The sequence below is a fragment of the Pristiophorus japonicus genome, chromosome 7 (assembly GCF_044704955.1).
Source record: "Pristiophorus japonicus isolate sPriJap1 chromosome 7, sPriJap1.hap1, whole genome shotgun sequence".
Classification (NCBI taxonomy): domain Eukaryota; kingdom Metazoa; phylum Chordata; class Chondrichthyes; family Pristiophoridae; genus Pristiophorus; species Pristiophorus japonicus.
In genome coordinates this window covers 40,366,767-40,381,370 of record NC_091983.1, presented here as the reverse complement: position 1 = coordinate 40,381,370, position 14,604 = coordinate 40,366,767, and the positions used below count along the sequence as shown (strand labels likewise).

General features: G+C 49.3%; 1 protein-coding gene across 2 annotated transcripts in view; it reads left to right on the top strand.

The window, feature by feature from the left end:
* The window catches only part of LOC139266752 (glutathione S-transferase alpha-4-like), a 43,487-nt gene that overhangs the window by 5,858 nt on the left and 23,025 nt on the right, over positions 1 to 14,604 (top strand). For both annotated transcript variants that reach the window (XM_070884347.1, XM_070884348.1), the window contains exons 3-4: positions 6,094 to 6,145; positions 6,630 to 6,762. In XM_070884347.1, coding sequence (XP_070740448.1) covers positions 6,094 to 6,145; positions 6,630 to 6,762 — 185 coding nt within the window. The remainder of the gene's footprint in view (positions 1 to 6,093; positions 6,146 to 6,629; positions 6,763 to 14,604) is intronic.

Sequence of the window (14,604 nt, the reverse complement as noted above, 5' to 3'; positions counted from 1 at the left end):
GTCGAAGATCAGCCATTATCTTATTGAATGACAGAGCAGGCTCGAGGGGCCGTATGGCCTACTGCTCCTATTTCTTCTGTTATGTTCTTAAAATCAGCCACAATTCTTGCTCCCGATTGCTAAGCAACCAAACCCATGCTGGGAAGTCAGCTGATTTGGAAAAGCAACACTTTTTAATTTAATTCTTTTTTCTTCTTTTTTAAAAAGAACCCTTGGTCATGTCACTCCCGGTAAATATTCTCTTTCTTTAACTGGTTCAGTTCCAAGTACAAAATAAAGGCAGCTCACAATCTCTTTTTTGACTCCATAAGTTTCAAGTCGGCATTGAGACTGCAGAAGATTGTGAAAGCCCTTCACTCAGCATACTGAACTGACCCAGTTAGTGTGCGTGAGTAAATATTTGATAGTCACATCAAAGCAGCTAGAACTGGAGATAAAGGGAGAGAAATTGGGGTAAAGCTAGTTTCCAGCGTGAAATGGGTGGCATGAATTCCAGCTCATGCCAAAAGATCTGATTAAAATTGAACCTCTGGCTTCAACTAAATGAGAACAAAGACGAGCGCGCACCAATCTATTCCCGCCATGGCTCGGGGTTCCTGTTAGAACTTAATTACAGTTACCAAAGTGTCCTCACACAACCCACAGTTTCCCCTCACAATCCACATTGCCCCATCCTCAACTTGCCTGTGCTGGTAGGTTGTATCTACCTGCAAACAATTACAACAGAGCCCTGGGTCAGGTTAATACCTGGTATCGTCAGCTAAAGGCACATATACATAGTAGAGTGATGGATGTGCTGCTTTGATCTGCTTATTATAAGTGTTCTGCAATGTATTTTAACTACAACAACTTGCATTTTTATATAGCGTCTTTAATATACTAAAATGTCCCAAGGTACTTCACAGTAGTGATTATCAAACAAAAGTTGATGTTGAGCCACAGAGATATTAGGACAGGTGACCAAAAGCTTAGTCAGAGAGTTAGGCTTTAAGGAGTGTCTTGGGAGGAGCGAGAGCTAGAGAGGTGGAGGGGTGGAGAGGTTTAGGGAGGGAATTCCAGGGCTTGGGTCCTAGGCAGCTGACAGCATGGTGGAGCAATGGAAATCAGGGATGTGCAAGAGGCCAGAATTGGAGGCGTGCAGAGATCTTGGAGGGTTGTAGGCAACCTTCCCTGTAATTTTTGGGGGGGTGCACAGCCCCTTTAATGAGCAGCGCGGCTCATTCAAATTTCTGCGCATGCGCGGTTTTTCCATTCAAAACCAGTGACCGGCCTGCGTGGGACCTCCAGACAACTACGCGGCTGTGCAGCTTGATGGGAACATTGGCTGTGGGGCTGGAGGAGGTTACAGAGCTAGTGAGGGGTGAGGCCATGGAGGGAATTGAAAACGGGTATGAGAATTTTTAAATCGAGGCGTTGTCGGACCGTGGGCTAAAACTGGAGATAAAGGATTAGAAATTGGAGTAGAGCCTTGTTTCAGGCTTTCTGCTTGTACATGGGTAGCAGCTCCCTAGGGAGCTCTCCTGCTAAGCAGCTCCTCGGCCCTCAACCTCCCCCCTCCCACTGCCTAAACTTCCCCAAGCCCCAGCCCTAGCCAATAGGGGGTCTTTAAAGACTTAAATCCCCAGCCTAACCCCAACCCCGCGATTCCCAAAAGTTCCGGCCTACCTCAGGCCTTCCGCCACACCGCACATCGGCGTTTCTCGGCTGGACCTCCTGCTGACTCGACACGACCTGGGCCTCCCGGCTGGACCACCTGCGGCGACTCAACGTGACCTGGGCCTCCCGGCTGGACCTCCTGTGGCAGTTGGACGACTCGACGCGACCTGCATCTCCCAGCTGTCCCTCCTGCGGCGACTGGGTGGCTGGACCTGGCTATCGGGCCTCCACATCCCCCCCCCGGCCCCATCTGGACCTCTCCCTCTCCACTGATGGCCTGGTCTCCTCTCCTCCTCCAGCACTTGGTGAGTACAATGGCTGTGACCCCGCCCCCCCCTCCATTCTGAACACCAGTGCACCGCTGGCCCCCCCCCCCCCCCCAATGCCTGCCTCCAAACAACCTTGGACCACCTAACAACAAGGGCGCTACCCAGCGCCGAGCCTGCGGACAACACCTCGCCTTAGGCAATTAGGCCCATATGGCAGTGCCTGGTCTCCGGTCGTCCTGGACCCCCTTGCCACTGGACCAAGACCTCGCTCAGCTAAGCCCGTGTGGTAGCCGGCATGCAACGACCACTCCATGTTAAAAGAAATCACGCACAGGCACCTTCCACTCCTCTAACATTAAGTTTGGGACCTGGAATATCAGGACCCTCATGAACAGCCCCAACAGCGACAGACCGGAACGCCGCACCGCCATAATTGCCCGGGAACTTAAGTCGCTTTGATATCGACATCGCAGTCCTAAGCGAGACCCGGCAGGCAAGGGTAGGCCAGCTCAAGGAACAAGGTGGAGGTTACACCACCTTCTGGAAAGGGAAACCAGAGGCAGAACGAAGTCGGCTTCGCCATCAAAAACGAGCTGGTCGACCGCCTCAAAGACTCCCCCTGTGGGGCTAATGAACGCCTCATGACGCTTCGACTCATCCTATCCTGGAACCAGTGTGCCACAGGCATCAGTGCTTACGACCCAACACTCGATGCAACAGATGAGGCCAAAGAGGATTTTTACTCCAACCTCAAAATCCCTGTCCTGCGTCCCCGCGGGCGACAAACTGATCCTTCTCGGTGACTTCAACACCAGGGTCAGCAGGGACACAGACCTCTGGGGGGGCTTGATTGGCAGAGAGGGGGTAGGGAAAGCCAACTCCAGTGGTACCCTACTCCTGACAAAATGTCCAGAGCATGAACTTGTCATCACCAACACCTTGTTCCGCCAGAGAGACAAATACAAGGCATCGTGGCAACACCCTCGCTCCAAGCACTGGCACCTGCTCGACTATGTCATTGTCCGAACCAGGGATCGCAAGGATGTGCACATCACCCGTGCCATGACAGGAGCTGACGACTGCTGGACGGACCACCACCTAATCCGATCCATTATCGACATCAACATAACCCCAAAGCGAAGGGGGCAGCAGAAGCAGTGTCACAAAAAAGTCAATGCCAGGGCACTTAAGGACCCAGCTAATAGAGCCCTTTACAGTCAGCGCTTCACAACTAACCTGGCGTGCCTTGATGACCCCGAGACGCAGAATGCCCACAGTGCTTGGTCTGGAAACTCAACCAGGAAGCACCAGGACTAGTTTGATGAGAATGATCAGGAAATTCAAGAATTAATAGACTGCAAATGCAAGGCATTTCTGAGCCTTAAATAGCAACCCAACTCTGGAGCAGCAAAGCAGCATTACAGACGGCTCAAGGCTAAGGTTCAACAAAAAACCCAGGACCTAAAGAACAGGTGGTGGATGAAGAAAACACAGGAGATACAGCAGCTGGCCAACAGCCATGATGTGCGAGGATTCTTCATCGCAGTCAAGGCCAGCTACGGTCCAAACACCCAAGGCCCCACCCCACTCCTGGCCAAGAACGGGGAAACACTCATCAAGGACACCGAGGTAGTCAGGGCCCGCTGGAAGGAACACTTCGAAGATCTCCTCAACCGAGACTCTGCCTTTGACTCGAGTGTTCTCGACTCCATTCCGCAGCATGCTACCCGCCACCACCTCAGTGAGCCCCCAACACTGCATGAGGTAGAAAAGGCCATAAGGCAGCTAAAAAACAACAAGGCTACGTGAATCCCTGCTGAGGCACTGAAGTATGGCAGAGAGGCACTACTGGCGCAAATACACGACCTCATCTCTCTCATCTGGAGGGAGGAGAGCATGCCGGGAGATCTTAGAGATGCAGTGATCGCGACCATCTTTAAAAAAGGGCACAAGTCCAACTGCGGCAACTACAGAGGAATCTCCCTGCTATCAACCACTGGGAAAGTCGTTGCTAGAGTCCTCCTCAATCGTCTTCTCCCCGTGGCCAAGGAGTTCCTCCTGGAGTCATAGTGCGGATTTCGTCCCCTCCGGGGCACAACGGACATGATTTTTGCAGCGTGACAGCTGCAGGAAAAATGCAGGGAACAGCATGGCCCTTATACATGGCCTTCTTCGACCTTACAAAGGCCTTCGACACTGTCAATTGCGAGGGTCTATGGAGTGTCCTCCTCCGTTTCGGATGCCCCAAAAAGTATGTCCCCATCCTCTGCCTGCTCCACGACGACATGCAAGCCGTGATCCTTACCAACGGATCTATCACAGACCCAATTCATGTCTGGACCGGGGTCAAGCAGGGCTGCGTCATCGCCCCAACCCTCTTCTCAATCTTCCTCGCTGCCATGCTCCACCTCACTGTTGATGAGCTTCCTGCTGGAGTGGAACTAAATTACAGAACCAGTGGGAAGCTGTTCAACCTTCGCCGTCTCCAGGCCAGGTCCAAGACCACTCCCACTGTGTCGTTGAGCTACAGTACGCGGACGATGCCTGCGTCTGTGCACACACACAGGCTGAACTCCAGGACATAGTTGACGTATTTACCGAGGCGTATGAAAGCATGGGCCTTACGCTAAACATTAGTAAGACAAAGGTCCTACACCAGCCTGTCTTTGCCGCACAGCACTGCCCCACCCAAACATCAAGATCCACAGCGTGGCCCTGGACAACGTGGACCACTTCCCCTATCTCGGGAGCCTCCTATCAACAAGAGCAGGCATTGATGATGAGATCCAACACTGCTTCCAGCGCGCCAGTGCAGCCTTCGGCCGTCTGAGGAAAAGAGTGTTTGAAGATCAGTCCCTCAAAACTGTCGCCAAGCTCATGGTCTACAAGGCCATAGTAATACCCACCCTCCTGTATGGCTCAGAGACGTGGACCATGTACAGTAGACACCAAGTCACTGGAGAAATACCACCAGCGATGTCTCCGCAAGATCCTGCAAATCCCCTGGGAGGACAGACGCACAAACATTAGCGTCCTTGTCCAGGCCAACAACCCCAGCATTGAAGCACTGACCACACTTGATCAGCTCCGCTGGGCAGGCCACATAGTTCGCATGCCAGACACGAGACTCCCAAAGCAAGCGCTCTACTCTGAACACGACCATGGCAAATGAGCCAAAGGTGAGCAGAGGAAACGTTACAAGGACAACCTCAAAGCCGCCCTGATAATGTGCGACATCCCCACTGACACCTGGGAGTCCTTGGCCATAGACCGCCCGAAGTGGAGGAAGTGCATTCGGGAGGGCACTGGGCTCCTCGAGTATCGTCGCCGAGAGCATGCAGAAATCAAGCGCAGGCAGCAGAAGGAGCCCGTGTCAAACCAGGCTCCTTGCCCACCCTTTCCCTCAATGACACCTGTGACAGAAACTGTGGTTCTTGTATTGGACTATACAGCCACCTAAGAACTCATGCTAAGAGTGGAAGCAAGTCTTCCTCGATCCCGAGGGACTGCCTATGATGATGAATCATTTCACAAGGGGAGTTAGGAAGCCTTGGAGAAAGGAGTGGGGAAGAAAATGTGGCAGACAATCAATATTGATTCCCCACTAACTGAAATAGAGGGGGTCATTTTAATTTTTGCCGATAAGTGTTAAATGGCCGATATCGGATTGACTGCCTGTTGTACATCTGTCAATGGAAAGCAAAATCAGTCATGGTGCATATTAGCTGATTCGCTATCACCCATTTTACACCATCGCCTAAAGTTGAAATGACCTTCCTAGAGCATAAATAGACTACAGAAAAATGAGTGAATTCTTCATTTGTTTTTCTGCACATGTTTCAGAAGCTGTATTGTGGTCTTTGGAGAGATAAATGATTTTGTAAAGTCCACACAATGAAGTGGTTAATAATTGAAGAATCTCCTGATTAGGCTGCATGTTGAGGCTTTCGGAAGTTCAAAATGACAGCAAATGTTAGATAACCTTTTATCAACAAAATCTTGACCGTGCAAGCTGTCCGTTTTTAGATGCTTGGGTATAACATTCATATTGCTCACTATACATCCATATAGCTCGGGAAAGAACACATTAAGAAGGTTGGAAACAAAACTGATGATCTGCATGTTTGAGATATTTTATTTATTTATTTTATTTATTTATTTATTTCAGTTTGAGGAAGAATACCTTGAGACCAGGGAACAGTATGAAAAACTACTGAAAGGTATGAAGACTACGAAAAGATAGTGGAGTAGAAATTGGTATGCTTTTGTGTCTGTTTTTCAGGCATAAAATGGGTGCAAAGCATACCAATTTAGCACTGGAACAGTTGTGCCCAATCTGCGCAGGCGTTGGTCCGGCTGCTAAATTCACAGGGCCCTTTTCTTTTTCGAATCCTGGGCAGTTGGGCAAGTTTAGTCTCCACAAAGACAGGCCAATTTCTGGTGATCTTTGGGCCTCTGTCTTCAGGTGCGAAAATGGGCCCAGGTGAAAATCTGCTCCATTGTCAGGAGTGTTTCTTTTACACATTTCACATTCGGTACTTTCAACATTTTACCTTGCCTGTAATTTTTTTCTAATTTTTTTTTAATTAAAATAATTTTCTGTAACTTTAATGCATTATTTTTTGAATTGTTTCTAACTTTTTATGTAAACAGGAAAACAAAAATTGGTCCCAAAAATGTAATTGGTTTTGTTCCCTTCGACAGATGGAGCTCTGCTATATGAACAGGTGCCAATGGTTGAAATTGATGGAATGAAATTGGCTCAGACCAATGCTATTATGAACTACATAGCAGCAAAACACAATCTATATGGAAAAGATATCCAAGAAAGAGCACTGTATGTTAAACGAGTATAATTTTTCTTTTTCCTTTTTGAGAATTTGATGATGTTAAAGTGAAAACCGGAGTATACTATTAATCTCGGTCTAGAGCACTCGGGGACTTGAGCATATAATCAAGGCCAATAACCTCGTGCAGTACTGAGGGAGTTCTGCATTGTTGGAGATTCCACAGTCTCTAAATTGTCAGACTGCTTGTCCGAAATCCAGTACTGGCTGAGCACAAATGTTCTCAAATTGAATATTGTGAAGATCGAAGCCATTGTTTTCGGTCCCCGCCACAAACTCTGTTCCCTAGCCAATGACTCCATCCCTCTCCCAACTTCTGTCTGAGGCTGAACTAGAATGTTTGCAACCTTAGTGTCATAGTGGCAGAGAGTCAGGATAAACGGGTCCTTCTCAGAATGGCAGGCAGTGACTAGTGGGGTGCCGCAGGGCTCAGTGCTGGGACCCCAGCTATTTACAATATACATTAATGATTTGGATGAAGGAATTGAGTGTAATATCTCCAAGTTTGCAAATAACACTAAACTGGGTGGCGGTGTGAGCTGTGAGGGGGATGCTAAGAGGCTGCAGAGTGACTTGGACAGGTGAGGTGAGTGGGCAAATGCATGGCAGATGCAGTATAATGTGGATAAATGTGAGGTTATCCACTTTGTGGGCAAAAACACGAAGGCAGAATATTATCTGTACTATGTTCCTAACACAGATGAGGTTGCACACAGGGAGATTAAAGTAACAGTGAACTCAGTCTTTAATAAGACACTCCAGAGTCAGGAACAGGTCTTAGGGGCCGGTTTATATACAGTGCTCCCAAGGGATGCTGGGATCCCTTGGGACTTCAGGGGATGAGCTCCCTGGTGGCGGAACATGGGAGTGCATGCTTTACAGATACAAACATCGCCCGCCTGCCCCCCCCCCCCCCCCCCACAAAAGTCAAAGTGAAAACTATTTACAAGGTGAGGCGGTCGAGAGCCTTTCTTTCCCTGGTGGACCACCTCGGTACAAATGTCTGTTCTGGTGTGTTGGCTGTGCCCTCGCTGGGCTGGCGTGTTGTTGTCCCTGCAGGGCTGCTAGGTGAGCCTGGCCTTGCTAGGCTATTGGGCGTGATGGGTTCGATTTCCTGATCCGGCGTGGTGTTGTTGATCCTTTGGGTGTGTGTTGTGGGCTCTCAAAAGGTGGTGTCTGCTGTGGGTTGTTCAGGGCAGTCTGAACCGCAGCCTTGTTTGGTCCAGGTGCTTTCTGCAAATTTGTCCATTGTCTAGTTTGACTACAAACACCCTATTCCCTTCTTTAGCTATCACCATGCTTGCAATCCACTTGGGACCATGTCCATAGTTTAGCACATACACAGGGTCATTCAGATCAATTTCCCGTTTACATTTTGTTGCTGCCTCTACCTGATCATGCAGGTTGGTGTGAACCAGCGAGAGTCTGGTTTTAAGTGTCCTTTTCATGAGTAGCTCAGCTGGGGGCACCCCTGTGAGCGACTGGGGTCTTGTGCGGTAGCTGAGCAGTACTCGGGACAGGCGGGTTTGGAGTGAGCCTTCTGTGACTCGTTTAAGGCTCTGTTTGATGGTTTGTACTGCCTGCTCTGCCTGCCCATTGGAGGCTGGTTTAAACGGGGCTGAGGTGACATATTTGATCCCATGGCATGAATTCTTTAAATTCAGCACTGGTGAAACATGGCCCGTATGTCAGGCAGGCCGTGGGTGGCAAACATGGCCCTCAGGCTTTCAGTGGTGGCGGTGGCGGTGCTTCCCAACATTATTTCGCATTCAATCCATTTTGAAAGGCATCCACCACCACCAGGAACATTTTATTGAGAAACGGGCCCGCATAGTCGACATGGATCCTTGACCATGGTTTGGAGGGCCAGGACCACAAACTTAGTGGTGCCTCTCTGGGCGCGTTGCTCAACTGAGCACATATGCTGTATTGCCGTAGACAGGACTCTTAAGTCAGAGTTGATACCGGGCCGCCACACATGGGACCTGGCTATCGCTTTCATCATTACTATACCCGGGTGTGTGCTGTGGAGATCCAAGATGAACGTCTCCCTGCCCTTTTTTGGTAGCACTACGCAGTTACCCCACAACAGTCAGTCTGCCTGAATGGACAGCTCGTCCTTTCGCCGCTGGAACGGCTTGATTGGCTCTTGCGTTTCAACGGGGATGCTGGCCCAGCTCCCATGCATTACACAGTTTTTTACTAGGGACAGCAGAGGATCTTGGCCGCGACAGCTGATTTATCATTTTCAAACGCTTCCATGACCATCAACGACCATCAACAAGTCTGTGGGCTGCGCCACCATCAACAAGTTTGCAGGCTGTGCCATTTCCACCCCCCATGGTGGACAATTGTAGCCGACTGAGAGCATCTGCACAGTTCTCGGTGCCTGGCCTGTGTCGGATGGTATAGTTATACGCTGATAGCGCGAGTGCCCACCTTCGTATGCGGGCTGAGGCATTAGTATTTATCCCCTTGTTTTCAGCGAACAGGGATGTGAGGGGCTTGTGATCGGTTTCCAGTTCAAATTTGAGGCCAAACAGGTACTGATGCATTTTCTTTACCCCGAACACGCACGCTAATGCCTCTTTTTCAATCATGCTGTTGATCTCTCGGCCTTAGACAAGCTCCTAGAAGCATAGGCGACAGGTTGCAACTTCCCCGCAACGTTAGCTTGTTGTAATACACACCCGACTCCGTACGACGACGCGTCACATGCTAGCACAAGTCTTTTACACGGGTTATACAATACAAGTAGCTTGTTGGAGCATAAAATGTTTCTGGCTTTCTCAAAAGCAATTACTTGATTTTTTTTCCCCATACCCAGTTCTCACCTTTGCGCAATAACACATGTAGGGGTTCTAAAAGGGTACTTAAACCCCAGTAGGAAGTTACCAAAATAGTTGAGGAGTCCCAGGAACGACCACAGCTCCGTGATGTTCTGTGGCCTGGGCGTGTTCTTGATAGCCTCTGTCTTGGCGTCTGTGGGCCGAATGCCGTCCGCCGCGATCTTTCTCCCCAAAAACTCCACTTCTGTGCCATGAAGACGCATTTCGACCTCTTCAACCGCAGCCCTACGCGATCCAGTTGCTGGAGGACCTCTTCCAGGTTTTGTAGGTGCTCGGTGGTGTCCCAACCCGTGACCAATATGTCGTCCTGAAAGACCACCATGTGTGGTACCGACTTGAAGATCGCTGCAGTGGACCAAATTCCAAACGGTCATCTGTTGTAAATGAACAATCCTTCGTGCGTGTTGATGCAGGTGAGGCCCTTCGAAGACTCCTCCAGGTCCTGCAACATGTAGGCTGAAGTCAGGTCGAGCTTGGTGAACATCTTGCCTCCTGCCAGAGTCGCAAATAGGTCGTCTGCCTTAGGTAGCAAGTATTGGTCCTGTAGCAAGAAACGATTAATAGTTACTTTATAATTGCCACAAATCCTGACCGTGCCATCACTTTTGAGTACTGGAACAATCGAGATGGCCCACTCGCTGAATTCCACTGGGGAGATGATGCCCTTGCGTAGCAGCCTGTCCAGCTCGATTTCCACACTCTCCCTCATCATGTGAGGTATCACTTGCGCCTTGTGGTGAATGGGTCGTGCCTCTGGGACCAAGTGGATCCGCACCTTCGCCCTGGGAAAGTTTCCAATGCCTGGCTCAAAAATGGAAGGAAATTTGTTAAGAACCTGGGTACATGAGGCCTCATCGACATGTTGTAATGCTCGGATGTCATCCCAGTTCCAGTGGATTTTGCCCAGCCAGTTCCTTCCAAGCAGTGTGGGGCCATTGCCCGGGACAATCCAGAGTGGCAGTTTGTGCACCGTGCCCTCATAGGCGACCTTGACCATGGCGCAGCCCAGGACAGTGATGAGCTCTTTGGTGTACGTTCTCAGTTTCATGTGGATGGGGCTCAGGGCTGGTCTGAATGCCTTGTTGCACCACAGTCTCAAACATCTTTTTACTCATGATGGATTGACTAGCGCCAGTGTCCAGTTCCATGGCTACGGGTAAGCCATTCAATTTTACGTTTGGCATTATAGGTGGACATTTAGTTGAAAATGTGTGCACCCCGTGTACTTCAGCATCTGCCTCCTCTCTCTGAGGCTCGAAATTCCTTTGACCCACCATGGACCGATCTTCCTCTGCCACGTGGTGGTTAGCAGGTTTTTGCAGAGCTTGCAGCTCATTGGAGGTGCCCCATTGTTCCTCAGCTCTTGCAAACATACCCTTTGAAGCGGCATAAATAGGCTGAATGGAAGCCTATTGCCACAACAAGCTGTGAATTGCCTTGCATTCATCCTTTGTTGGGGACTCTGAGTCATCCGGGTCACCTGAGGCCTGCTGGCAGTTGCAGACTTGTGCGTTCTGCCCTGTACATTTCTGCTCGCAAACACAGTTCCAGTTAATTTATGAACATTGCTAGCACTTGTGTGCTGAGAGATTTGTTTGGTGTTATCACTGGTGAACATAAACACCTGTGCTATCGCAATGGCCTTACTGAGGGTCGGTGTCTCTACAGTAAAAGTTTTCGTAGGATGGTCTCGTGACCAATGCTCAGTATAAAAATGTCTCTGAGCATTTGCTCCAGGTAGCCATCAAACTCACATTGTCCTGCAAGTCGCCTTAGCTCGGCGACGTAGCTCGCCACTTCCTGACCTTCAAATCGCTGGCATGTGTAGAACCGATACTTCGCCATCAGCACGCTCTCCCTCGGGTTAAGATGCTCCCGAACCAGTGTACACGAATCCTCATACGATTTATCTGTGGGTTTCATGAGAGCCAGAAGATTCTTCATGAGGCTGTAGGTCGGTGCCCCGCAGACTGTGAGGAGGACCGCTCTCCTTTTTGCAGCGCTTCCTTCTCCGTCCAGCTCGTTGGCTACAAAGTACTGGTCAAGCCATTCGACATAGGTTTCCCAGTCCTCCGAGAACTTCTCCAGGATGCCCACAGTTTGCTGCATCTTTGCGTTGGATTCGTATTCTCGTCGCCAGTTATTGTGTTCCTAACACAGATGAGGCTGCACACAGGGAGGTTAAAGTAACAGTGACCTCAGTCTTTAATAAGACACTCCAGAGTGAGGAACAGGCCTTAGGGGCCGGCTTATATACAGTGCTCCCAAGGGATGCTGGGATCCCTTGGGACTTCAAGGGATGAGCTCCCTGGTGGCGGAACATGGGAGTGCATGCTTTACAGATACACAACATCTGAATGGCGGCAGATTAGGAAAAGGGGAGGTGCAACGAGACCTGGGTGTCATGGTACATCAGTCATTGAAAGTTGACATGCAGGTACAGCAGGCGGTGAAGAAGGCAAATGGTATGTTGGCCTTCATCGCTAGGGGATTTGAGTATAGTAGCAGGGAGGTCTTACTGCAGTTGTACAGGGCCTTGGAATATTGTGTTCGTTTTGGTCTCCTAATCTGAGGAAGGACGTTCGTGCTATTGAGGGAGTGCAGCGAAGGTTCACCAGACTGATTCCCCGGGATGGCTGGACTGACGTATGAGGAGAGACTGGATCGACTGGGCCTGTATTCACTGGAGTTTAGAAGGATGAGAGGAGATCTCATAGAAACATATAAAATTCTGACGGGACTGGATAGGTTAGATACAGGAAGAATGTACCCGATGTTGGGGAAGTCCAGAACCAGGGGTCACAGTCTTGGGATAAGGGGTAGTCCATTTAGGACTGAGATGAGGAGAAACTTCTTCACTCAGAGAGTTGTTAACCAGTGGAATTCCCTGCCGCAGAGAGTTATTGATGCCAGTTCATTGGATATATTCAAGAGGGAGTTAGATATGGCCCTTCCGTCTAAAGGGATCAAGAGATATGGAGAGGAAATAGGAAAGGGGTACTGAGGTGAATGATCAGCCATGATCTTATTGAATGGTAGTGCAGGCTCGAAGGGCCGAATGGCCTACTCCTGCAAATATTTTCTATGTTTCTATATTTGACCCTGAAATGAGCTTCCGACCACACATCCTGCGGCATAACTAAGACCGCCTATTTCCAGCTCCGTAACATCGCCTGTCCCTGCCCTTGCCTCAGCTCATCTGCTGCTGAAGCCCTCATCCATGCCTTTGTTACCTCTAGACTTGACTATTCTAACGCACTCCTGGCTGGTGTCCTACATTCTACCCTACATATAAACGAGGTGATCCAAAACTCGGCTGTCCATGTCCTAACTCACACCAAGTCCTGCTCGCCCATCACCCCTGTGCTCGTTGATCTACATTGGCTTCCGGTTAAGCAACGCCTCAAGTTCAAAATTTTCGTCCTTTAATTTCAAATCCCTCCATGGCATTACCCTTCTCTATCTCTGTAATCTCCTCAGCCCCACAACCTCCTCAAGATTTCTGCACTCTAATTCTACCCTCTTGAGCATCCCTGATTATAATCACTCAACCATTGGTGGCCATGCCTTCTGTTGCCTAGGCCCCAAGCTCTGGAATTCCCTGCCTAAATCTCTCCACCTCTCTACCCCTCTTTCCTCCTTCAAGATGCTCCTTAAAACCTACCTCTTTGAACAAGCTTTTGGTCATCTGCGCTATTTTCTACTTGTGCGGCTCGATCTCAATTTTTTTTAAATCTCATAATACTCCTGGGACGTTTCACTATGTTAAAGGTGCTGTATAAATACAAGTTGTTGTTGAAGGTGTGGAGTAGGCTGACAGACGCACAGCGGCAGGTTTCAAGTGGCTTAGGGACCGAGTGAGAGGGCACACAGGATCTCGAAACATGGCACTGGAGGTCCTGATGGAGGGCCAGAGGAGAAGGGATGTCCTGTACCCACAGGGGGCTGGAATCCACCTCGTCCTCCTGCCCCTCTCTCCTGCAGCAGCTGGTGCTGCCCTGCATAGCCTCGTGTCCTCCTCCAGACCAAGGGGGACCCCTTGCAAGATGCCGTTGACCAACTACTCCCGTTCTCTTGGTTACTCCTATAAGGTGAAGTAGCACAGCACTCATTTTTTAGGTGAAGTCCTAAGAATTTCTGGAATAAATGTTGAAGTCTTGACAAAGTATCCCAGAAAGTCTTCTGATGTGTTTCAAAAAACCACTTCAAACCTCCAGCAAGTGAAGATTAAACGGTGATTTAACTTTAAGTAGTGCTCGAAATTCTCATCATGGACTTGTTTACTCCCAGTCAGCTGGGATCTTAACTAGGAGAGCACGTTCGATCAAGCGCTAGTCACCAAAATGGCATGCAGCTTATTTAATGAGCACTAGCAGGCAACTTAATTGTCAATCGCCCCCTCAGTGATCCTCCGGGCAGCCGTTCCTAGCGGGCTAAACCAGTGTTGCAACTTAAGACTCCATCTTGGCCACCTCAGAGGCTCTTTAGAGTATCCAGGGGAAATCGTCCCTTGGTCTTTACAAAGACAGACTTGGTATAGAATTTATAGTATTCTGGAGCAGGTCATCACAAAGGCAAGTACTGATGAGGAAGGCCATTTGGTCCATTTAGCTCATCCTTTTATAGACACCTGTGATTCCACACCGCCACATGATTCCACTAGCTGCTTCATGAATGACACTAGAATTTGTGCCTCCAACATCCAACCCAGAAGACTATTGATCAATAATTGTGTGAAGTGCTATCTGACATCAGTCCCGAGCTTGCCTTTTATCAGTTTGTAACTGTGTCCCTTTGTCCTGCAGTTGTGCTTTAACTTGCCACCTTGGTCTAAGTTAACCTTTCCCCATCCACTTAGTATTTTTCTAAGATTCACACTCATTTGCCTCCTTCCAAGGCTGCAGTGTTCAAGCTTTTGCAGCATTTCCTTAAAACTCAGTCCTCTGACACTTTTACAAGTCCTGGGAAGTGGTACAGAGGGAC